Source organism: Dysidea avara, chromosome 10 (assembly GCF_963678975.1).
Source record: "Dysidea avara chromosome 10, odDysAvar1.4, whole genome shotgun sequence".
Taxonomy (NCBI): Eukaryota; Metazoa; Porifera; class Demospongiae; order Dictyoceratida; family Dysideidae; genus Dysidea; species Dysidea avara.
Window position 1 is genome coordinate 1,298,698 of NC_089281.1, and position 25,969 is coordinate 1,324,666.

Sequence of the window (25,969 nt, forward strand, 5' to 3'; positions counted from 1 at the left end):
TTCTTTGGCCTGACAGTTTGCAGTCCATTATCTTCTCTCTTTTTTTGATACACACAACATGTACAGTACAATTAAAACACAATAAATATCATATTAAAATAAATATGTTTCAATCTCCTAAATAACTAGTCAGTGATGTAACAACGTGTTCTGTGTTTAAAACACCTGGATCATGTGATCTCTTGATGGTCCTGTCCCTATCCACTGAACTGTATAAACAAGATAAATGTGTGGTGGATATTATTTAAGAAAAAACACAGCATGAACAACAGCCATGCTTTTTAAGTATACACTACCATCAATTATTTAACAGAGCTTTCATTGGAATACTCCAATGTTTCAATATAGCCACATAGTTATTCTACTCCATAAAATCAAACAGACACACTACTCACTTGGTATACCAGTCAGTTCTTGTAGTTTTACAATATAATTCTTAGCATTAGTGGGCAGGGCTGAGTATGATGTAATCCCAGCAATTGTACTCTTCCATCCCGGCATTGTGATGTAGTCCACTTGTACCCGGCTGAGTATGGACTGCTCCGCTATATGGTGGGGATAATATGAATTATTGGATTAGGAGTTGCACAGTGGAGTCTCTTTATAATGGACACACAAGGAGCTGAATTTTAGGCAAATACGATGATATCAATATATACTAGCTATTTAAAAAATTTCAAATTTCAAAAGGAAGTAGGGGTTGATATAATATACACGCTACAAAAAGTAAGGAAACAAGCTCAAAAATGTTACAGCTGAGATGAAAAATGATCCAGCAGTAAAAAGTAAGGAAACAAGATTAGATGACTACTTGCTAAAATGAGACACACTTTAATGCCTACTTTTGGCTAGCATCTTGAAATGAGACCATCAAATTAACCAAAAGTAGGGATTAAAGTGTGTCTCATTTTAGCAAGTAGTCATCTAATCTTGTTTCCTTACTTTTTACTGCTGGATCATTTTTCATTTCAGCTGTAACATTTTTGAGCTTGTTTCCTTACTTTTTGTAGCGTGTATATTATATCAACCCCTACTTCCTTTTGAAAGTTTAAATTTTTAAATAGCTAGTTTGTTTACTTTTTTTTTTGTCTAGCTAGCTAGCTATATTATACTCTTTTTGTTTTCCACAGTATAAATATCACTTGAAGCATTTATCTTTTACCTTTGTATGCAATAAGCGCCTCTAAAATAATTATTGTTTTGTCTTCAGTTTAAAGTTATTACAGCAACTGTTTAAGGCTTCAGCTGCATTTCTAATGGCCTAAATGTTGATGATTTTACAGTAAAACATCGCTGGAGAGTCCACCATTATAAGACTGGAACCCTCGCTTTTAGAAGTCTGGATCCCTGGATCTGCCCCTCAAAGACATTATTAGCTAGCTACCCCACAAAAAGCTAAACTGGTAATTAAGACTATATAAAATGACTACCCAGTGTGAATAAATGCTAGAGACAACTCCTTGGGTACTACACCCGTTCATCCTCATCTTACGCACACGTATTCACACTAGAGTTGCACCTATAATCGGTTGAATAATCGGTTGAATAATCGGTAACAGCCGATATAAGGTGATTTTGCAAGTATCGGTATCAGCTACGAAGAGGAAATTATTTGCCGATAACCTAAACCCACAATCAATCATTAACGACAGTAATAAACACATGACAGTATTAAAAGAAAGCAGTGAATACAGTGGTAAGCGGTAAACATTTATTTGTTGTACCTGTTTATAACTATTTAGGCTTGTTTATCCGTGAATAGTGTGGCTGCAAGGCTATAATAGGCTGTGTATATTTATCGGCCACCCACGCAATTAACCAATCACTATTTGCAAAGGGTCTGGAATCCCACCAAAACTCTGTTTGAGAAGCTGACTTAGGTGTTTTATAACTACTTGGCTTTCATTTCCATGTAAGGGGTTAGTGGCACACTGGTAGCAAAAATTGTAGAACCGGCCGCCCACGCACATAATTAAATCATTGCAATTAATGTTATACACACACATAAACTTTAGATGATTTTTGCTCCTTCTCCTCTGACCTATAAAATAGAAGAATATCGGTAAATATCGGCATATCGGCTACAGGAATGAGTGAAAAATCGGTATCGGTAAATGTGAAAATATGCATATCGGTGCAACACTAATTATAACCTTCATTAAAATCACGTGTTTGGGTTGTGGCGCACGCCGACAACTATTAAGTGCCGCAACTGTTAATTATCCTTCGAGAAGAACAAAGAAGCGAATGAATGATGAAGCAAACGGCATAGTGCAGTGGATAGAATGTAATCGGAACAGATTCGTGAATACTCCGTCATTACTTTGGCTGTCTGAAATTTCTGGAGCCGTACACCTAGCACTACCGGGTCTTACAGCAGGCAGGCTGGCAGACGAAATGCAGGTGATTTTAAAATTTTTAAAACTTGTTGTACATTGAAATATTCAACTTTTTGCTTCATTTACCCAAGGTACAGCATCATTATAACAGTACTAATGCATTCCAGGTGGTTTTTTCGGGCAAAACTTATTGCAAGGCCATTTTTTAAGGTGCGAAAATCCACGAAACCATATGAGTTCTTACCAACCCCTACTATACTGTACTATCGTCCTGTATGATATATCACATGATCACACAAATTGAGATAGTTTTGCTGATCTGTTATAAAGAAATTTTATCTATAGCCACTGTCAAATAAAGGGTTTCAATGGTTGCAAGCTTGCAAAGCTGGTTATTTACTAATTATAACTGTTTAATTAACCCTTTGGCACTGAAGTCAATAAAAAAAAGTATTTCACTAACACAAATGCCACTATAGTGGCTCTCGCAACATGCATGCATTCAAAGGCATTATATCTCGTAAATGGAATACCTATGAGTAAATGGTTTGCACCACGTTACTCTGTGCCATTTTCTTAAGCTTTATCTGAATATCGTAGCAAGACTGAGCATGATATAAGGTGAATCTACATTGGAAAGAATTTTCGGCTGTTCCTAAGATGATAATTATGATGATACCACCTGTCACAACGGATAGAAGATATAAAGAAGGATTAGTAAAAGTTATGATATTGTAGATCTATTGTGAGTAATTTAGTGCTAATTACATAGGTGGTCCATACAAGTAAAAAAGCGATTGACTATACGAACTTCATAACAGACTGAATCTGCTTATCATTTAACCCAACATGTGTGCATTTAACCTCTCACTAAAGAGAGCAATAAGCCTTTCTAACAAGATACAAACAGCAACAGACATTGAAATCTAACAACTACACTGTGTCTATAAAATTCAACAATATAAGCAGTATCAAACACACATTCTTTGCTCATTACTCAGTGCACAGTTATGAGCCCCACCCACTGACCTGGTATTGCTGTGATTGGCTGTCCATCAAGTCGATATGACACACCTATTTTAATCTCATCAAAATCATCCAAAATATCTAACTTTGTAACAGCAATACTAAAGAAGAAAACCCACCTTCATGTCAAAATTATGACCACAAAGTCTTAATACCTTGTATATCCATTTACCATATTACTATATTTTGCTACAACAACATCAAACCAGCCACATCTCCTTTTACGGCCAGTGGTCACTCCAAACTCTTTACCTAGTTTTTGTAGACGTTCCCCTATCTCCTATATAACATACACTATTAGAATTAGTGTGGATCATGTGATCCACCTTACATTATCTAGTTCAGTAGGAAAAGCCCCTTTACCCACTCGTGTAGTGTATGCCTTGAAGACACCATAAACATGTTTAACAAGTCTTGGGGGAATCCCCAGACCAGTGCAGACCACTCCAGCTGAACAGTTACATGATGTCACGTAAGGGTAGGTTCCTATAGCAACCAAAACCAATAGTACGCATTATGGACAGTGCACACCAACTAATAGTGTCCTGATCATAATCAAGATGTCTTGATCTCCGTACTAATGGATACTTTTGGACTTTGATGTAAGAGTATGATGCCCACTGTACACCTATCTAAATCTCTAAAGCTGGATATAGCATCCCATGTCTCCCCCCACACACTAACTCACCAAGGTCATAATCCAACATAACAGCATTAGCTCCTTCCACTAGTACATTCTTCTTCCCTTGTATGGCTTCATTAATCAAGTATACAGTGTCAGTCACCATTGGACAAATCTTCTCAGCATAATCCTGTGAGAGAGACATTTTGAAACACACATAAGTCATGATAAAAATACAGCCATAAACCATAGACTAACATCACACTTATAATAATATTCAAAGTCCAATTAATCATACATAAGGACACAAAACACTTTTACCCTAATAGAGCAGTCAAGTCAGAGTCACTAGACAGCACAGTCACATCAAATGGTGTACACTAAATAAATATTCACAGATGTAGTGGTGCCTGAGTGGTTAAGGTGTTGGGCTTGAAATACAATCAGGGCTCAACCCAGAATATTAACCTAGAGGGGGGCGAAGTAAGTCGCTTCGGATTCTAGGGGGGTCTGGGGGCATGCTCCCCCAGGAAAATTTTGAAAATTTTGAAAATTTAGGTGTAAATATACTCAATTTTGGTGAAATTTTACTGTGATGCCATTGAATATTGACCATTGGATTATACAACTTTGGGATCAATTAAACCTTTCCATTTCTCAAGGCTTTAGGTATAAACCTAGGGGGGGCAATAGCTAACCCAGAGGGGGCCTGTACCCCCCCCCCCCCCCCCCCCCCCCCTAGATTAACCCCTGACAATGGGGTCTCGTTTCACGGGTTCAAACCCTGCTTACTGCAAACAGATTTTTGGTTTTATTTATTGTTTCTGTTTCTCTTTTATTGAAATATTCACAAAAGTACAACCTTTACTGTCCTTGGCTCACCACAACACATATTGTACTACACACAGTATTCCTCCTTCAGAATACCACAAGCCACTTCTTGAATTAACATAGTTTAACAACAAAGTCTGTTAGCTCAGTCAGTAGAGCGTGGTGCTGATAATGCCAAGGTCGTGAGTTCAAGCCTCACACAGACCAGTTGTATTTTTTTGTTTCTACTTTCACAGCCACACATAACCTACACACACAAATCTGTAATGTTATTTATGTGTGTTTCACGGTCAGATGATAAATCTCCTAGTTTCTTCACTTTATATTGTAACAGTCCTCACTATGTCGCCAAATTCCTAATTTTTTCCTTCCACTTGTTTGTCTACTTTTACACCCAATCATTGCAAGAGTGTATCAAATTAAAGAACTTCTATTTTAGTTTGTGAGTATGACTATTTTGGTACAACTGAGTACCTCTAAATTTACTAACAAAACATGAGAGCTTCGACCTGGCTTCATTGTACAACTTGACACAGTCTATTCCTTATGTACAATTAGTGAAATAGTCTGTGACGCTCCACCCTGAGATGGATGATGCTTGTTTGAGCTAGCTATGCAAAAGGTGTGTCCTGAAATTACAGGTGTGTCCTGAAATTACAGGTGTGTTTATGTGAACAATGTTGGTAAATCCCAGAATGAAGTCATAGGTAACCAGAAATCAACATTTCCAGGGTAGAACAAAGCCATGGCCACTAGGAACGAAACATAACAAGACACAAAGTTAACAACACACTGCACACAGTATTCCTCCTTTGGAATACCACAAGGCACTTGTTGAATACAAGCAACAATTCTCTGTGAAAGAATTGGGTCCTAGTAGTTTATCCTGTAGCACTGTCTGAAAAGCGTAATCCTTAAATTTCAAGAGCCCCTCTGTTAGTGTGTGCTATGAAGATTTATGAATTAATTCTCTAACTGTTCAGGGTATTGTTCACTAGTTTTTGATCGGAAGCTTTTTGGATTAATATCAAAAGTAAACCTACGCTTGTTGTTTGGTGGTGATTCGTTCAACTGAGGTGATTTCTTTAAAACCGCCATTGCTACTAGAGGAAACTACTAATCAGGCTGCACCTCTTCGAGGCATCTTAACATGCTGCTAGTCTTGCCTCCGTACCTTTGTTAGATCGTGCCCTGCCTGTAGTTGGAAACAAAAATCAAGGCCATAAAATTTTCAAACGCAAACTCCTCATACGTTTTGCTCCCGATTTGCTTCAACCAACTCCCTACCCAAATTATTGTGTCATAACATGGTTATCAAGTCTATTTGTGCTGGCTAATCTCAAGTTCAGGAATAATTCTCTTATGAAAGGTCATTGTAAGTTTACAGTATATGTTTACAACATTCCAGTATATATGCATCAATTTGCTAATAGGAAACATATCTAAAAACTTGATAACTTCTGATAAAATAGGATCAACCACATTTTCACTACAAGCTATGTTATAATACCATCATTCATATATGTCTAGCTGAGTGTCTACCTTGTAACGTTGTATCTCTGCTTCAACATCAACTTGTAATGTTGGGAACCTGTAAAGATAAACGCGGTAGTGTGATGTGTACACTACACACACACACTCACACAGACACACACGCACACACACTACACACACGCACACATTACCTCTTTTTGTATGACTCAATCAATGCAACAAACCTGTTAAGAGAAATGCATATATTAATGATAATAATGAAAACATTACCAATCCTCACAACAATTTGATACACAACACAAATACATTGTCACCATTACTACCATTAAGACAACAAACACATCACCAATGTCTTCTTTCAATAGTCAGCGTATTACAGCATCTAATGCTTTTATTGTGTACAAAGTTATGAGACTTTAAATAAACACTCAGTTCATACCTAACCCAGTATAGTCTGTAGTGCGAACCAGTGTACGGACCAACCCAATACTATTACAACAAGTGATGTGCTAGGATACAATGTGAACACATTCTGGATGTGGGACTGAAAAAAGTGACATGCACTACCCAAAATGCTGCCACTAAAAGCCATCATAGAAACTAGTTTTGTGTTTCCAGACCAATACACTCCAGGCACTCATCAATATTCTGATTATAAGAGCAGGCTGTAATTGGTTTGGTGACATTACAACCCATTACCAGTTCAGTAGCGCAGCACACGGTGCGCAAGCAATTAGCGTGCGTATTATTAGCCAGCCTCTAACAGGGTTTCACCCCTTAGCAACCATAGCATAGGAGGGTGAAACTGCTGAATGAGTAATGCTCGAAGTGAAACTATACCAGACAGAGCCATTGACCTAAGAGTAAAGACAGAGGCTTGGTTATGACAGAGTGAAAGATTTGCAGCATGAAATAATACATGAAGTTATTGCTGGTCAAGACGTGTTTGCTGTATTACCTACTAATTATGGGAAGTCTTTGTTACAGGTGCCTCCTGTTCTCTTTGACAAATCTGCAAGCCTGATGAACCAACCATAGTATGTGTAGTATCACCATTATTAGGAATTATTGAAGACCAGGTATTGTGGCTAAGCAGCTAGTAATAGACTGTATTCAGTGTAGCAACATATTAGCTATTAAACGGGATAGCTACGGACACACAATGTTTTTAATATTAAAGGCTTAAGGTTTTTAATTGTGTCCATTGCAGCTCAGTAGTTACAATACAGTGAATTTAGTGTAAGTTACCCCGCAGGCGTATTCATTTTCATCAAAAGGTATACGTACCTGGATGTGTGTCAATTTCTTCAAGCAACCTTATAATGATGGAGTCAGAAACGCCAAATATCAGCTGGTACTTTTTACTGCATGGTAGATGGTGACAATTGGTCTTGTCAACCCAACAGCGATAGTTATTTCCCCATGCAAGAGTAACATCATAATGTACCAAACTTTGCAAAACTTTTGATCCAGTTCTCCATAAACTGAGAGGCAAGCTAACATTGATCATTATTTATATGTCATGAATTTTGAGTTTGATAGGAGCGCCTCAAAAAGCACAGATCTGATAGACCCCCTAGTATCTGAAGCAGTCAGTCAGAATGGCCATACCGAAGCAAGCAAAGGTTACCCTTAAAGTCTCAGACCTTCAAGATGATGAAAACCAAAGCACTTTAGACTGGTCTTCTTAAAATTTTGTCGCTTTTGGAGCAGGGCGTTACATCATCCTTTGGGATCTTAACAGCAATCAGGTGATAAAGAGTGATCAGTATAGTGAACAAGTTACAGCGTTATGTTGGTGTGCAAGGGGTGATAAATTGGCTGTTGGAACCAGTTTAGGTTAAGTGCATATTTGGGATGCTGCCTCCGAAAGATTCTACAAAACCTTCCCATACTACAAAGGAAGAATCACATCTATATCATGGAACAAGAGTGGCTCTAGGTGACAGTTATGGAAATATTATGTTGTGGGATGACCAAAATGATGCTAAATCAAGATGGCTTCAAGATCACACTGGAAACATTTGTAGTCTTCCGTGGTCACATGACTACCAACTACTAGCCGAAGGAGGACACTCCATAGTGTATCAATGTGAAGATGCTCTAGTGAGGGCACTGGCTTGGGCCCCACATGAGCGGTCACTGTTCTGATGTTTGGTCACTGTGGAAGGTGCACACAGAAGTAGTTAATAATGTGGCATAGCTGGGTAACACAACAGAATTTGTTACTACAAACGAGTACCAGATTTTGTTGTGGAAACTAGCTGATAGGAATATGACTCAGATTGCCAAAATTTCTATTCCTACTATCATACACTATTATGGCAATGGCACCTGATGGAAAAACTATAGCAACAGGAGGAGATAAAACTATTTCATTCTTGAACATTTCAGCATAATCATAATTATCTACAATTACTAAATATCATTCCATATTTATAGCATGGTTTAGGTAACAAGTTCACATATCCCTCTGATGCTCCTTGTGAATTAATTGTCAAAATACTGTTTGGGGATATGTTCACAAGTGTAGGAAGTGAAACAGCAGATAATTTAAATTATTCAGTAACCTCAGTGCACCATTAAGAATTGTATTTACATTTGGGATACTCCTGATGTTCACAGGATAATACAGTTTGTGCTCCTGGCCATCTTCATTCTTTTTTTTTAGTTCAAGAAACTGGAAGAGGTGGCAGAGATACGGTGTCTAGACTGCTGACTGTGAGCAAGTATAATAAGCCCTACAACAATGTTGACGAGTTTTATGACACTGACAACTACCACCACCTTGACATGGGTGTGTGTTGTAACACGTGTGCTGTAAACCGTCATTGTGAATCTTGTACAAATGTAATTATAGTTATACATGTTGAATTATTTATTGTACAGCTGTGCAGTCAAAAAGCATCAATAAAAGATGACACTCTTCAAAGTAATAGTTGATATGGTCCTTGACCCATTTCAATATGTCGTCATGTGGCAAGGGGTCATGTGGATTCAAAAGAATCATACTTTTGTCACTGTCTCACAAGTCTTGTGACAACTTTAGGAAATGGTCATGACAATGCAGTCAAAGATTGGGCAAATTCTTATCTACCAGACCTGAAAACCCAAGAAAAGAGCATTATGCCATCATACATTGAACAAAGCAGGAGTTACACAATGAAGTAGATAAAGCTGACAGGCAAGATTCTGAAGAGGATGATGAGTTCAGTGAAGCAGTGAATATAGCTACAGTAGTAACAGCGATGATAGCTTTGGTGAAGAAGACATGTGCATCAGTGAAATGAGCCGATTGCCTCAGGTTCCCTTAATAAAATGTGTTGAAACCATGCCACCACATTACACTATTACCTGGATTACCAATAGCAATGAAGCACAAAGGCTATCATCGTCTTGTAGGTAAGAACATTGACAAAAATATTCAGAAGTGTCATCTACAATTAGACAGAAGAAATCAGTCCATCCATAATTCCCATGTACATGCAGTTGAAAACTACATTGATGTGTGTATTCAGACAAGACCACCATGATCTCAGAGGTTACAGATATTGAACATGCTGTAACTTCTGTATTACTCAAGTGCATAGTATTGAAAGACAACATTGCAGTGCTGGTTTCTAGGATATTGCCTTAATTTTTCAATTTATCATTTGACAGAGTCATTAGTGGCATATAATGTAAAAATGTTATTCTGATATGAGTAGCAAATCAACAGTGGTTGAATGACAATTAACTACCTTATAGAACTATTAGGTTCCCCTTGGTACTGTACACCAAAATGAGACAATTAGTGAAGAAATGGCAGCTCTCCTTACTCATTTACCATACTTAAGAGCAAGGTATACAGCAATGGGAAACAGAAACCATAGAGAAGGCTAAAGTTCATTCCATTTCTTTGGGTGGCGAAGCAGCCAGAGCTAGGTATTTGATCAAGGCAAAGATCAATTCGCAGACTCTAGCAAAACAACTTACTAGCATATTCCAGTTATGGAAGACTGGCACACTACAGCAAACTTTCTTGGAGTAAGCTATAGTGCTACATACCTGGGTAGAATAGATATAGCACAATATAATTTTAAAATGGGAAATATCCTGTTATTCCTGAATAGTGTCTTCTTAAGCTATACAGTATTAAAATCAAACATCAAGTCTGCTCACTACACCTTTACCATGAATGCATATAGGACTTAGTTACAATGATAATGTTGGTACTATTACTTGTAGCTAATTCGGAAGTATTACTATTCTTTTGGCTCAGGATCACAACATGGAACATCGACGTATAAACTTAGAAATTTGTTGGGAAGAACAAGTGTCAAGTGTAAGGCAATCGACAGTTTTGAATCCTGTGAAGACTTCGTTTTAGTAGTTGAAGCACATGTTATAGCTGTTGCTATGACATTGCTACCCTGAGTGATACTCCCTCTAAGCAGTATACTCCTAAAGGTGGTCTCACCTGAGCATGCACGGACAAAGAAAGAAGCCAGTGTTAGCCAAAATTACAAGAGACATTGTCAGGTCATTCCTTTGTACAGATTACAATACCTCCCACACTGTATCATCAGAAGACATGGCATACTACCTGATACCAGTATTCATCACAGTTATTGACTATCAGGTACATGACTGCATGTACTTGGAATTCCGGGAGACCATCAAGGAAGGCGATGGAATACATTCACGCTATTGATATTATATGCAATGTAGTCTGTAGATATGATCAGGTTCATTTGGTGGTACCTGAATTTTAGTACAATGGCAACACAAATTCCCATGATTCCCTAATCTGTTACATCTTTTGTTCGTGTGCAAGATTTTAGAATTGCTGAAAATACTGGTGCATGCTAAGTGAAAATTCTCAAATGATGACTGCTACAGAATAGAACTCATCTGGTTTAGACCACGTTTTCTTTAACTCTCTGTCAGTGGCAATTGAGATGTTTTTTTGTATGGTATGGTATGCTTTTTTTAATGCACTGGTCTTTGAAACAATGGCAGCAACAATGTATTCCATGCTGTTACTAACAAAAATACAACTATATTTTTCTTGTGTACCCATGCAGCTGCTTTTATGATGTGCCTTCTGTTTGGAGTCTATAATGGTACATGTTTTACACCAGTCATTGTTAATGCTATACATATTAGCAAATTATAGTGTATAATTATAGCTGTAGTAGAGGTATGCTGGGCTCTTTGGCTATGCCAGTGTAACTTCTTGTATACCCTTCCATTGAGGCCACAAGCTTCCTGTTATATATGCAAAGTGAGTTGCTATAACTGTTAAAATAAGAATGGCACATTTGCAAGTTATTTTTTGAGCAAGATATTTAATGTCCTTGTCAGAGCTCTTTCCAAAGATATAACACTCGTTCATGAGCTTCGCAGCCGTCACCTTTGTAGTCTACACCAAGGTTTCTCCTTATCTTCAGTGTTTTCATAATATCTAACCCACAGGCTACACAAATAATTGGCCGTGCCATGTAGGGGTACCCTACAACTGCTATACTACTCTAGTTACAAGTTAAGTATCTATGGAAAGCACCGCTACCGCCATAGCTACAATGCGCATGTGCTACATTCCAGTAGAAATGGTAATGGGTTGTAATGTTACCAGACCAATGCTTATAATCAGAATATCAATAAGCACCTGGCATGTATTGGTCTGGCAACGTGAGACTACACTGAAACATGATACACAATGAAAATCACTTACAGTAGTGTATCAACTTCAAAACCAGCATTAAAAACAAGAAAACCCTCAGACAGTCAGAGATTGAATGTCAAATCCCCTATTTTCATCTGTCAGACCACAGTCGCAACGCTGGAGGCCAACGAAGCAACATACAGCCACCATTTCATGCCACAATAACAAACTCACTGGTGGCATGTGCCTTTTCTGGATACGATGAATATCTGCCTTTTGCGCTTTGCCTTTCCTTTTAATTAAATACATGGTTGTCTTCACCTTCATGCAAGCAACATCTTAATTTTATGTGCCGACACTTTCCTTAGAGGAAGCAGGGAGACTGATATACTCTAATAGAGCAGTCACAGCCACACATTATGCTATGACAGAAAAAGTTTTGGGTATGATCATTGCAATTGTTTCATAAGCCCAGTTTAGCTGCTACCTGATGTTGCCATGATCTGTTAAACATTTCAAATAGATTGGCAGTGTCTAAATATGCTCCATCAGTTGATATGGAAAATAATGCCTTGTAGTTTCCTGGCATGAAGACGACCATTTATCTGAAGATACAAGGAATGTTGAAGCGTAGAAAGCAGACATTTATAAAAAGTAGAGGTGTACCGATATAAGAAAACTAAACCGATCCAATACCGATACGATATGGATTAATCATTTTCAAACCGATACGATACCGATACGATATACCGATATAACTAAGTGTAGCTATTTATGTTTGAAGAACCACATATGCCATGTTTAACTTTATTTTAGCTACTGAAGAAACTACTGAAGACAGTATTAAGATTATTGGCTATGCTTGGTTACCCATGGTGGTGTGGCCTCTATTGACAGCTCAGACTATAAGGCACCCACAAATATTTTAATACATGCCCCTGCCAAGATTAGTCCGGATTACTCCGCATTTTAATGGCTTGTAGAGATGGCTGGTTGTTTTATGCTGTGCTCTTGGTTCATCTTTTTGCTGTTTCCCCAGGCTCATCACTATGAGTGTTTGTTGTATGAGTGGTAAGCTTTGTGACAACAAAACAGTAATTATCCAAGCACTTAGATGGCTTCGCGTAACGTACTGCTTTTAGACAAGGAAGATAACTACTGTTTCCCGCCCTTGTTAGCTAAATAGTAGGGTTTATAATATGGCTTGATCATTGGACAGTGTCCTCAAGATAGTTCAGTTGTATATCGGTGTATCGTATCGGTTTTTAGCAGCAATATCGGCTCCCACCGATATAGTAGAAATGTCTATATCGGCCACCGTTACGATATGTATCGGTATATCGGTACACCTCTAATAAAAAGCACATCTCACCCGTGAGTTTGTTGCTGTGGCATAAAGCACTGCTTCTAGCCTTGCAACTACATATGTGATCGGATCTGCGAAAACAGGACATTATCGCATATTTTTCAAATTCCTGTTTATTAAATATTTATAATTTACTTAGCCAAATGTATCCACTGGCAAAGTTTCAGCTTTGGGAGTTACAGCCCTACAAAGTAGCAACAACAGAAAAATCAATATGTACAGCAAGTATAGGGAAAATAAATTACAGGCGCTTACAAAAACGGTTGTAACTTACCAACAGATTGAGGTACGGAGCTACAATTTTCACCATCGTGTTCGCCATGAACAGGGGAATCAATTAGTGGGTACTTTTTTCCTTTAATCACTCTTTTCACTGCATACAAAAACGAATTCGTGAAAAAAAATCGATCGCTTCAACGTGATGTAAACAAACGCTCATAACTTCCGTATCCTTGGGTCTACTGCAACGAAACAAAGATTTTCCAACTCCTCTTGAGCAGGCGAATAAGATGATATCCAGGGTTTTATCGTTGGTCCCTTCCTTCAGTAAGAAAGAGGCGTTCAAAAAATTTATGGAATTTTTCAATAATACACAAGTATTTCACCCAATGTATTCAATGCTTTATACTGTAAATTTAGGTTTGTGTGATTATGTCCTGTTTTCGCAGATCTGGTCACATATGGTTAGGCAGGCAGGCTGGCAGACGAAAGTTGAGTTGACAATTTCTTTTAAAATTTAATATTTGGCCACCTGCAAACGTTTTCTTGATTTTAACACTGTAATGATGTTGAATGGTATTCCATAAAGGTGATTTTAGTCACATATTACATTTCTATGATGGTTTTTAGATATTTTTAGTGGCACCTGTCACTTTAGGGGGAGAGGGGGGAGGATCATACTAAACAGTACTAGTGTACTGCTTGATACCAAACGGTACAGTACTAGTGCACTGTTTGATACCAAATGGTAAAGTACTTGGTTCCAACAGGTTCCCTGCTCAACACAATTTTAAAAAGGCAAAAGCAAAGAGACTTTTTTTCAGTCTTGCACTATACGTTTGCGTACAGCAGTGATTTTGCATGTGTGTCATGTGACCTAATATGGTATATAAGTTATCAAATATGGCAGCACAGTAATGAAAAAACAAGTTAAGTGGCTAAACATTGACCAAACCATTTATGGACATTTAAAATAGTATTAATGTTTATTAGCTGTGTCATAACAGTACTAGTATTTTTTATAATTGTTAGTTTAAAAATGAAGTAGGGATCTATGCAATAAAAAGTAGTAAAATATAAAAAGTAGTGAAACAAGAGATAAATGATGGCATTATAGCATAGCTCGGTGGGAAGTCCCTACTTTGGCAGTGAACAAACTAATTGTTATAGCTAATGTGCCAAAGTAGGGACTCCACAGAGCTATACTGTAATACCATCATTTATCTCTTGTTTCACTACTTTTTATTGCATAGATCTCTACTTAACAACTTTTTAAAAATACTAGTTTGTTTATTTTTGTTGTAGCACAGCTAGCTACAGTGTAACTTGTGACTGTTCTATTAGAATATCATACATAACTGTTGTATTAGAGTGACTGTTCTGTTGGAGTATCGCGAGTCAGCCAAGGAGTGCGCAGCTAGCTAGACCAATAAGGGGTGAGGTCATCTTGTTTATTGTTAAGTAAATAGCTAGATTGTTAAGAGGTGTGCATGGTCTCCGCTCTCTATCGCTATAAGTCCACCTAGTTTTGATAGGTGTGGTCACGAGCCTATCGCGAACGGATCCCAATCACAAAGTTGCAGATATCTAGATAGTGTACCTCTTTTAGTAGCACCAGGGCCAAAGCGCTTTTGAAATCCAGCTCTGAAATAATTCTGTGGCATCTAAAGATGCTGCTAAAAGAAAGTGTTGATACAGAAAATTAATGCCTTGATATGGTTTCATTGGATGAAGAAGACAAGCAGCCTGATTGAAAATAAAAGGAAAGACAAGGCGCAGAGGGACTACACTCATCGGAACCCCAAAAGGCACATCCCACTGGTGAGTTTGTTATTGTGGCATAAAATGGTGGCCGTGCATTGCTTCATTCCACCTCTAGCCTTGTGACCGTGGTCAGTCAGCCAGTCAGGCGGTCTAAAATTCAATTTTTTGCAATTTTTTAAAATTCTATATCCAGCCACCTGTATGTGTTTTATTTATATAATTAATGCTGTATTATATACTATATGGACTAGTACTATTCCGTAAAGGTGATTTTCGTCTCATAAGATGTCTCTACAGAAAGTAATACATTATTTCTCATTAATGCTACACTTTATAACATGTTACAGTTATGTAACCTCTATTTAACGGACATCTTGGGATGGTGAAATTTTACTGTTATAAGACATTTGTGTTATAGTATAGGTCTGTAGAGTCCTCAAAAACTGTCCTTTATGTATATGTTAAAGCATCGCCGCGAGTGCTACGTATACAACACTGTGTTGTACTCAAAATTGGCTGCATTTTTTGCTAGCACGAGCCAAATTGTGACACGAGTTATATCATTTCATTAAATGCCCATGATATGTATCAAACGGGACGGTAGTACCGTTTAAGTAGGGATTCCCCGAAATTTTCGTGCGCCACCCAAAATTCCGCCTTTGAAATCATCCTGAAAAATAAAGTACGAGGCATGTGGCCAAGATGCTAATAAAGCACGAGGCGAAGCCAGGCCAAACGCTGAGTGCTTTATTTTTCATATAGCACGAGCAACTGGAAAGCTATGCTTTGAATGATTTATACAAATTTCTAGTTGCGTAGCTTCACCATATACTAGGACTTGTAATTAACACGTGTTGCACGAATTATTAGCAGCCTGAACGCACACAAACTAGTTGAACAAAGTAACTCACGCGTAGTTCACCATTGTTTGGCATGGTAGACGTTCATCACGTGTTTTGGCAGGTTTTGGTCCATCCCACAGTCGATTCTATTGTGACACATGGTGAAGTATTTCCGTGATATCTCCAGGACTTGTCCATTTACATTACCAAACGTAACAGCAACGTTACCTTCTCCCACCCATCATCAAAGCATCTAGGTAGGTCTATAAAAGCAATCCAGTGGTAGCACTCATATTGGCTGGGGTGATCGACCACTCAGCACGGCGAGGGCTATCAACCTTCACCGGCTTGGGTGATTATCCGTACTGGCGTGAGCACCACGGGCTATTAGCCTGCACTAAAGCATGTGGGGCAATTGTGCTTTATTGCACTGTAAAGAGTACTTTACCGTATGAATAAGCACTCTTTGCAGTGTAATAAAGCACTCTTTGTGGGCAATAAAGCACTGTTTGCTGGCGTAAAGTGTACTTTATGAAATTTAAAGTACACTTTTTCCTTTGATATCACCTACACAAAGTTCTATAAAAAGAGGTTAAATGTAGTGTCCTGTACAGGGAAGGTCCTTTAAGAGAGGTTCCACTGTACTTCGTTTTATAAGTATCTTTCAGCAACAGGGGTTAGCCGAGTTGTCTCACCATGTCAACACCTGCTACTTTTTAACTATTAAAGCATAACTAGAGCTCTTGTTTACCTACAAATTATCAAACTACTAAATAAAGCTACGTCAGAGTAGTGACCATGAGATTAGATTAATGATGCTCTTTTACTGAATAACTAACTGATGTCTCCAGCCAAGCAGACATCACTTCATCCCAAGATGTGCTTTTTGCCAACCACAGTATTTACACATCATGGACTTTCCTTTGTGTTCCAGTTCTTTCTCTGACAATGCAAGGTGTCAATTTGTGATAGCGCAATGCGGCTTCCCTCAACCTGTAACTGTGTTGGCTTATTTTCATAGCGACTGGATTGATTGCAGAGACACTTCTTGTACTGTTCCTCATTTGTAACACTGTGTAACAGGCAAAGCATAGCTGACAACAAAGTGTAATGGCCACCTCCCTTTCCATTACGTAATTGGAGTGCAAGTTCTGATGCGAAATTACTTTCATGGTATTCCTGGTGTCATTCTTTTGGTTTAATCGTCATAATTATGTTATAAAAAAGTAAACAAACAAGTAGAAGGAAAATTAGGAATATTAGGGATCAAAGAAAAAAGTTGTGAAACAAGGAAAAGCTAAAAAAAGCTACAGATATGCCAGTGCCAGAAATAAGCATTTGGTACTGAGTGGTCATATGTCCTAGCAAGACCAAATTTGTTAGGTCATTTCCAGATTTGGTTGGTCATCCTGCGTCATTGGGAATACCCTTTACAATGTGTATGAAAGTTTTACAGCAGCTAATGAGTTTCAGTGACAGACAGGATACTAGTGGACACCAGGAACAATCCTTCATTTGCACCAATGTGAAATTACCAACACATACATTATATGAAAATGGGCTCCTACTAAATTTTGTTAATGAACCACTACCTTCCTTTTTATTATCAGCCATGTTGCCAGGTATCATCACATCCGCTTCCAGTTCAGCGGTTGGCTTGTCCATAAATCCTCGTCTGGTTTCTACCAATTCCTTCAAGAGAGAATCACTGTATATATCCATGACTGTAAGAGCACCAGGGAAGTAGCATCATCCAGCACTCTCTTAACCGCAGCCTGCCAAAACCAGACATGTGACAAGTCACTTATAAACTCCTTTATTTGGCAGAAATCTCTTCACCCTACGCCTTTATTTTTCACAAAGTAACGCACAAAGTCACAAATCCATCCTCACAGACTGTCAACATGTGCACCAAAGTATTAGAACAGTCCTTGCCTTACACGCAATCATGTGATCCCTGGACGAAATTGCTGGGACGCTGAGTAGCTAATCTTGATGTGACACTGGTTATAGCCTGATTGATTCAGTTTAGCAATGGTAAGTTGTTGTTTTTCATTGTGTAGCTAGAGCCCTTACTATGGCTTCTGCTCTTGCTTCTGGTTGGACGTTCGACCGAACAAGTCACCAAATGGTCGAAATGGGAATTTGCTCTGAAAATGGCTGATGGCTGACCGTTATTTCTGGCACTGTATACTAGTGGACATTAAACCCTAATTTGGTCATGGTTATAAGACTGAAGTTTAGGGATTAAATGTCCACTTGTTTCACCACCATTATTTTTAACTATTCCATTGTTTCACTTCTTTTTTTCTTGATCCCTAATTTTTCCTTCTACTTGTTATAATACTTTTTACTGCATTATGCCTAACATTGAATAATGTACTATTTTAGCCACAGATATGTGTAACAGGTGCAAATACAGTCAAGGGGCATTTAGTTGGTATATTCGTAAGGTATAAACACATTATACAACATGTTATTTTAACACCTAATAAATGTTTACACATTTACAGTGTGATAACTGGTATGTGAGTTACAAACAAACATTACACAATGTACTATATTTAGCCTCTTGGTACACAGTACACCATTGCACAACTAATGAGGTCAGTACATCACACAGCAGCTAACAGGATATTGTATCATATTTGTTATACACCAGCTACAGGCCATTGCAGTAAACTTCCTTTATAATAAATAAAGCTAGCTACATCAACACAACAGCAAACATATAGTTAACATTTTACAATAGGGAAAGTTGGGATTAACATAAATTGAAACTTGAGACATCCCTAATAGAGCTGATGTTTTATGACATCATGACACATGACATCAGGTGTGTATGTCACATGTTATGCCACTTGCTCTTTAGGAAGTAATGACGTTCTCTGTTATTAATAAGAGCATAAATACTTTTACATGGAATGTGACAAATAAAATTGTTTACTCTTTAAGGAAGATGAATTGTTTGTCTTCAAGCTATGACTCTCACAAGATATGACAATTCTTCATCCAAAAATGTCAGCAGTTACCTTATATGAACTACTGAACTAGTAACATATAAAGTGTTTCTGTCAGTAAAAGGTTGTCAGAAATGTTCTTATAGGCATTTACAAGTGCACATTACTGTGAGGAGATTCATACACATTTTGCTGCAATTATGAATTTAAAAGACAAGGTAGTAAATTACGCCCCTAACCAATTTCTAAGCATCCTCAGACTTTTAGCTAACAAAATCAGCTGACTTATTTACCTCTCCAGTCACAGAATATACACAGTAAGTGCACGCACGCATACACAGGTACAACAGGTACAGGTACACATACACACACAAACTCACTTGGTTCGGAACACATCAGGATCACTATAGAGGTCACTCACTCTGAGCCCCACCCTGCTAGCCTGAAAAAAAAGGGGGTGGAACTCCAGTATGATGCAACATGAGTAACTATATATATATAGTGGAACCCTCAAATTATGGACACCTTGATAGTCAGGATAATTACTTGTGGTCCTTTTTGTACAGTGGACTTGTCTCTCATGGACACTACAACTTTTGGTCCACTATAGTTGAATAAAGCCAAACTCATTGGACCAAAATCCTGGATAGTTTGTTAAAAGAGGTTTCACTGTGTTAGATTTAGACCCCTGAAAACAGGACAGATACCTCTACAGAAAGGATATTTCAGGTAGACATGAGGTAAGCAATTCAGAGCAGTTTCAACATTTACTTTTCAAAGCATTTGTGTGTAAGCCATTGATAAAGTGCTTGTGATACAATGTGCTTATATATTTGTTATCAATCCAAACAACAAGTTAATGTTAATATTACATTAAATACAAGTACTAGGATACTTGTTCATTTACTTTTTTGCATGACTGGTGAACCCACGTGTATTGCATTAGAAGCACCAAGTTTACTGTTTTTGTTTGAACACATGTCCCAACTATCAATTACTGAAATAGAAAAGTGGCCATTATGCTTCGTTTTCAGCTAAGTTCAGGACACATTATAAATGAAGAACACTGAAGGTCAGTCCGGTCACTACAGAAAACTTGGACGACTCCTATACAAAGGTAGAGAAGCCATCATGCAGCACTAGTGCAAACTGCAGACACAATGGAGGACACTGTGTGGACATGGAGTTCATGAAGACATGGAGTTCATTAAGAATGGATTCTGTGGACATGGAATTCATGAAGAATGGATCGTATGTACTGTGGTATGCCAAAAGGCACCATGAAGCTGGTTTCTGGTCAATATTTTTGTGACAAAGTCCATGATCCCTAATATACAGAACTACTGTACTATATGATAATATATTGATCAAGTTCAATGGTTTATTTTGTACTTAAAGCACAGAACCTCTTGAAGCAAGTTAGTGTTAATCAATCCCTCTAGTAAGTGCTTGAGGTAGTGTTTCAAGCATTTGAGCTAAGTGCCTGCCCCATGGCTGGTCTAAAGGTGTTCCACTATATCAACACTCATATTAGCTTACCTTAGCAGTATAGGCTGGTCCAATACCTTTCTTAGTGGTACCAATACTAAATGATATCATAACACGTGACAACCATCACAATCAAATAGTACACTACCTCGACTGGCCTTTCTCCTGCTCTAACAATCCATCCACAGCTTGTTGAACATCAAGTACTACAACATTACACAGACAGGTCTAGTAATACCACACAGAGTTGAGGTAACTAAGTTACATAATAATCTAACAACGTAGTTACATCTCTGATAACTAGTAACTTGTAACTAATAATAACTGTCCAATATGTAACTTAAGTTGCCAGTAGCTCTATAAAACAAAACATTCCACAACTTTTGCACCATTCATGCTGAAATGGCTACATTGCTTGGTAACTAATATTAGCACATATACATGTTGACATATCTGAGTAGAATAATCATACAAACATGTTAAACAAGCAGCCAGTAACTTCTACACTAGTTACTTTTGCCGTAAGCCTGTAACTAAATTACATGGAATAAAGTAATGAGTAACTAGTTACTTTTTAACTATCCCAACTCTAGTACCACATGTCACACACCATGGCTGAATAAAAATGCTCCTTTTGAGAGGTATGCTATCTTCCAAGTGTCTAAAGGTGTGAAATGGGACCATGGACAAGCGTCCTGATTCTCAAAATTTTTCACAGTTGAGTTGCTTCAAGGGGTTACATAAAGGTCATGTACACCTCCATTCCCACAAATTAATAATAATAACAATTAATTATCACCAGCTGCAAGCACACAGTTGTCATGGTAACACCCATCCCACCTAAATGTGCCTTGTTAGAAATGATCAGTCTATCCTGCCAGTTGACCAGTCCCTTAGCAACGTTCTTCTCTATCTCAGCAAACAAGCCTGGTAAGTGAATCACTACTCCATTACCTGTAGGGGAACAAGAATACAAAGTAGCCAATCTGTTAGCTAATTGGAGGATTTCTTCAATTCATTAAGTTCTAACAAGCTATTATTGTTCACTATACAAAAAGTGTGTACTAGTAGTAGTCCATTGCACATAAACATGAGGTGTTGATTGAGCTTGTGGTCATGTCACAATATTTGTGGCAAAAATACAAGAACTCTAACAAACAATAAACACACTAGCTGACTGACTACCCCCAACACAGAGGTGGTTGGTCACGCATCATCATTCATCTCGTGATCTCAAAGAAAGGGTTGAACTAATTCAACCTTCTCACCTGTTAAATATCCATACCAGAGCATCCCAGCACCCTTACAAGCCTCAGTACAATGTGCTGCTTTCTTAGCCGCTAAACAAGCCTTAACACCTAAAACAATACTTGGTTGTGTAATGGCGACCAGCCTCCTCTGGTCCCAACAAGACAATTTCAGCGTACATGTCAACATGGTGCATGCTGTAACAGTAATACAATTTCAATATTGTCTTGTATCACTAGAAATACCTAATTAGCTTGCAATATACTGCAAGAATATTAAAAGACATTTGAACTACCTAGATTAAACTTTAAACTCCAAACTGATGATACAACTAAGTTCGATGACAATAGCACATTCAATGCTAGCAACAATCACTTACCAATAACTGACTTGCAGCTGGAGTGTATTATACCACTGGGGATGATGAGATAGTATTACTAGTACCCATCAATCACACAACTCACCTCGGCAATAAATGGAAGTCATAAGCTACTCCATCAACTATTACAGTATGACCAGCATTATTCCCTCCCTAGTAAATGGTACAACATATGCCATAACAATTGTACAATATGTCCAGTAACTGATGTGTCAGCTGTGTGCATTGGTGTAGTGCAAAAAAGGCGCCATCTCGACATTACCTGACACCTGCACACGTAGTCTGCCTTTTCTGCTAGCAGATCAACTAGTTTTCCTTTCCCCTCATCTCCCCATTGCCCGCCCAGTACCACAGTAACTCCTATGGGAGGCTGACCAGTCGCCATTGAGGTCTCTAAGAAAAGTTCACGGCTGAGTGTTCTATAGTATCCGGAATGAACCAGAACAAAAAATATTTATGTAATTTAAAATCTGCACTAAATAATTGAAATATTGAATAAAACTGTTTTACATGTTTCGTCCTCTCAGACTAATGTTAGTATCAGGCGCTCTAGCCTGCATGTTGTTCAGCTGGTGGGAAGACACGGAGGATCAGTCGCTGTCCAAACTACTGGGTGAGTGCTGTATGGGTGGAGCTCACGTGTCATAAACCCTCCTCTTTAGCTGATTTAAATACACACCAGCAGTGTTACTGGTGCTAGTATTACAATAGTGCCATATTTGTGACCCATTGTTCATTAGCCTAAAGGCTGCAAGACAAAATACTGTTGTGCGTACTCTAAAATACTATAGAACATTCTAATAGAACAGTCACTTATATTATATTTTTTCATTGGTTAGAAATTAGGAAATGGTTTCATGAAAACATACCTGACTTGGAGAGTGCACAGTGTAATCCAGTGTCCACCCCACCCAGTGACAGACATATGACAATAGTGACATATGGTAGAGACACGCCGGACCATCATGGCTATGCAGAGTTGAGCAGTGTCATTGCCAGAGACCGGTCATTATTAAAAGGTGTTGACATAAGTGTAGGAGTGCTCCAAGGAATGATACAAGATAAACAAAGTGCTGAGTCATTGCAGTGAGTCTCTTATAATGGAGCCGTATAGTATATTATAGCCTATCACCACTGTGACACTGATCTCATCTATTAGACAAGTCACTTTGTACACAAATGACACATGAAGTTGGCTGGTTAGACAGGTGACCTTATTAAGTAGGTTCCTAATTAATTCAGACAGGAGATTTATGCAGTTATATCAAGGAGTACCCAATGCCCACACAAAACCCAACATGGTGTACAAGAGTTCCAAATATTTTTGAAATTTAAAAATATTTGTAAATACAATATAATTAACTAATTTCAATTTTTGTCACCCCACGTTTTTGCTAATACTTGTACAGGAAACACCTAAGAGAGTAGCCAATGGGAACTTGAGAAGAGACACAGGTGTACTTTGCACTGTTGATTAGAATTGTTGAATCCTTCCTCATGATTCTAGTTGCCACAATAAGTGACTACTTCATAATACTTTTGTAATCAACATTGTTGCTATATTCACTCCAACAATTAGCTAATTCACCTTTGGCACCTACTAGCTAGCTATACCGAGTGTTTGCCAATGGTTGTATTCAAGGTTGCATTCTAAGTGGCCGTGTGTATAGAACAGCAGCCATAATACTCATGAATGAACAGAAACGAGAGTTGTACATGGTTTGGGATTTAGGATTTCTAAATATTTATTGGATTTCTCAGATAGTGTACAAGTGTCTCTGTGTACGAGTGTCTCTCAAGATTTATACAGGCTTATTACAGTGACGTGACCAGACATGTTCCCTCCTTAGTCACACATGGCTCAACCACTTTTTAGCCGCAGATTTTTATTACAAATTACCATCTGTCAGGTATTACACGGGTACATACGAGGCATCTGATGACACTAAAGTGGTCTGACCACACGATATCATTCATTTTCATCATGTGAGGGTTCCAAATCCACTTGCCATATCTGTAGTTACCCCAACTGTATATAAGAGCCAACTGTTACCGAATGTGTTTTCCAAATATGTTTGCATTTGTCTAGTAAAGCCAATACTTTAGCTGACATAGTCTGGTCAAACTGGTTTCTCTATAGCATAATCAAACTACTTAATCCAGTTATACTCAAAATAGAAGTGGTGACATGGTGACATGGCAGCAAAGGTTTCACAATTATTATAATGCATTTTTAACCTGGGTATGGCTGGCTTTGATTAATTCAGTGAAATTTGTAGTACAAGGAAACTCAGGGAGGTTTACCAAGTAAGTACATTTTAAAACTGGAAATTAAGCTGTGATTTCACAAGTTATTTGCTAAACCATCTCTCCATATTTAGCATATTCAAGTACACCGAAGTCAGTGTGGTGTCACTGGTAAATACTCCTATTAAAAATGAGGACACAATGGGTATACCATCCATGCTGAACTATTTTAAGAACTCTCTGCAAAACCTCAAGTGGGTGGGGCTATCTGCACAGTCCTACGTGATATGTGATGTCAATGGAATAAAGGTTGGCTTCATAGCCGTGTGTATGCCACACACAGACTGCTCTCATGATCCAACACCAAACAAATACCAGTCACTAGCACCTGTAATATACCACAAAGAATCTTTCCAATCTACAGTGAAACAATTACATTCAGTAAGTATTAAAGTGTGGTCTTTTTAATGTTTACAACTTTCACCTACAGCATGGAGCTTCATCAGTAGTAGTGTTGACATACTGGGGCCGGCAACATGCGTTAATTCCTGAAGATCACACACTACTAACAGCTCAACAGATGTCGGCTGCTGGAGCTAATCTTATAATTGGCAATTACCCACTTGTGATGCAAGACCATGCCTACATCGGCAACAACACTTTAGTGATATTCTCACAAGGAAGTGTATCAGTTAATAAGAATGATCTGTGCTGGACTGAGGTAGGGAAGAGTAAGTACGTACATACGTATTTGTATAAACTGTGTATTGCACAAATATCTCTGACAATGCAGACATGATATTATTTATGGTATTTCATGATAATCGAAGCCACTTAATTGTTACATTACAATCTGCTTATCTTGCAAATGTCTACACTTATATACACCCCTTTAAGTAGGTGTGTTGCAACACCTGTAATCTTACTTAAACAAACTGCTGACTGAAATGATGTAATTTTGTGGAAAAAAACTCTATCCTGTTATTAAATTACAAATCACATAATTACTGAAATAAGAGAATTATCATATTTAGGGAGATCCTGACTGGTATTTCAAGGAAGAAGTACGGGGTTGCAGGTTGGTCCACCCTCATCTTAGGGAAAGACTAAAACATGATGAAAGACAGATGAGACTGTACAAGATCATGATATCAGAGTCAGTTACAACATCTCACTACAACTATATTATCATTTGTTACAGTAATGGATTAGTACATGCTGACTACTTGACTATCGATTTGGTGGAATCAGCTTGGAAACCATCCTGTTTGAAGGCATCCCATTCCGGTACCAAATTATGGACTAGAGCATGTAGCAGTGAAGATGCACACTGTCTCACATGTGACTACTATTAATATATTTGAACCAAGTGTTATAAATCCACAGGTTTTTTTAAAGCCCCCACAATCCTTTTTATATAACCATGGAAGATTCTGTTGAGTCTCAATACACTTATGACTAGTAAGGTTGTCTGTACTATTGTAAGGCTGTTTTCCT

General features: G+C 38.1%; 2 protein-coding genes and 1 non-coding gene across 5 annotated transcripts; 2 read left to right on the forward strand and 1 right to left on the reverse strand.

Moving 5' to 3' along the window:
• LOC136236988 (adenylosuccinate synthetase isozyme 2-like) lies at positions 1-22,670 on the reverse strand. The gene is made up of 15 exons (XM_066027225.1): positions 22,488-22,670; positions 22,311-22,378; positions 22,226-22,260; positions 21,439-21,552; positions 20,747-20,804; positions 20,650-20,695; positions 19,491-19,552; positions 6,504-6,536; positions 6,361-6,409; positions 4,054-4,177; positions 3,697-3,851; positions 3,521-3,645; positions 3,369-3,466; positions 396-545; positions 1-209 (listed from the first exon to the last, which is right to left on the reverse strand). The coding sequence occupies exons 1-15, from the start codon at positions 22,608-22,610 to the stop codon at positions 157-159; spliced, it is 1,293 nt and encodes a 430-aa protein (XP_065883297.1). The 5' UTR covers positions 22,611-22,670; the 3' UTR covers positions 1-156.
• Positions 4,953-5,025, forward strand: Trnai-gau (transfer RNA isoleucine (anticodon GAU)). Its single transcript has one exon. It is a non-coding gene; the product is annotated as a tRNA-Ile (tRNA).
• On the forward strand, positions 19,640-25,919 carry LOC136236990 (PGA biosynthesis protein CapA-like). 3 transcript variants are annotated; one of them, XM_066027228.1, is made up of 7 exons: positions 19,640-19,850; positions 22,753-22,838; positions 23,065-23,311; positions 24,607-24,913; positions 24,963-25,193; positions 25,507-25,628; positions 25,674-25,919. In XM_066027228.1, the coding sequence occupies exons 1-7, from the start codon at positions 19,846-19,848 to the stop codon at positions 25,825-25,827; spliced, it is 1,152 nt and encodes a 383-aa protein (XP_065883300.1). In that variant the 5' UTR covers positions 19,640-19,845; the 3' UTR covers positions 25,828-25,919. The 3 variants fall into 3 exon arrangements, with proteins under 3 accessions (XP_065883300.1, XP_065883299.1, XP_065883301.1); XM_066027227.1 differs by lacking the exon at positions 19,640-19,850 and having other exon boundaries at positions 22,666-22,838; XM_066027229.1 differs by lacking the exon at positions 19,640-19,850 and having other exon boundaries at positions 22,666-22,838; positions 23,141-23,311.
• Positions 25,920-25,969: the final 50 nt, after the last annotated feature.

Excerpts from the sequence above, each read along its gene's own strand:
- LOC136236988 (XM_066027225.1), bottom strand. The coding sequence starts at position 22,610 with ATGGCGACTGGTCAGCCTCCCATAGGAGTTACTGTGGTACTGGGCGGG. Across the intron at positions 3,467-3,520 it reads ATGGTAAATGGATATACAAG|TATTGCTGTTACAAAGTTAG; the intron begins GTATTAAGACTT and ends TTTCTTCTTTAG. Across the intron at positions 546-3,368 it reads GCCAATCACAGCAATACCAG|CGGAGCAGTCCATACTCAGC; the intron begins GTCAGTGGGTGG and ends CCCACCATATAG.
- LOC136236990 (XM_066027227.1), top strand. The coding sequence starts at position 22,736 with ATGTTTCGTCCTCTCAGACTAATGTTAGTATCAGGCGCTCTAGCCTGC. Across the intron at positions 22,839-23,064 it reads GTCGCTGTCCAAACTACTGG|AAATTAGGAAATGGTTTCAT; the intron begins GTGAGTGCTGTA and ends TTCATTGGTTAG. Across the intron at positions 25,629-25,673 it reads TACAAGATCATGATATCAGA|TAATGGATTAGTACATGCTG; the intron begins GTCAGTTACAAC and ends CATTTGTTACAG.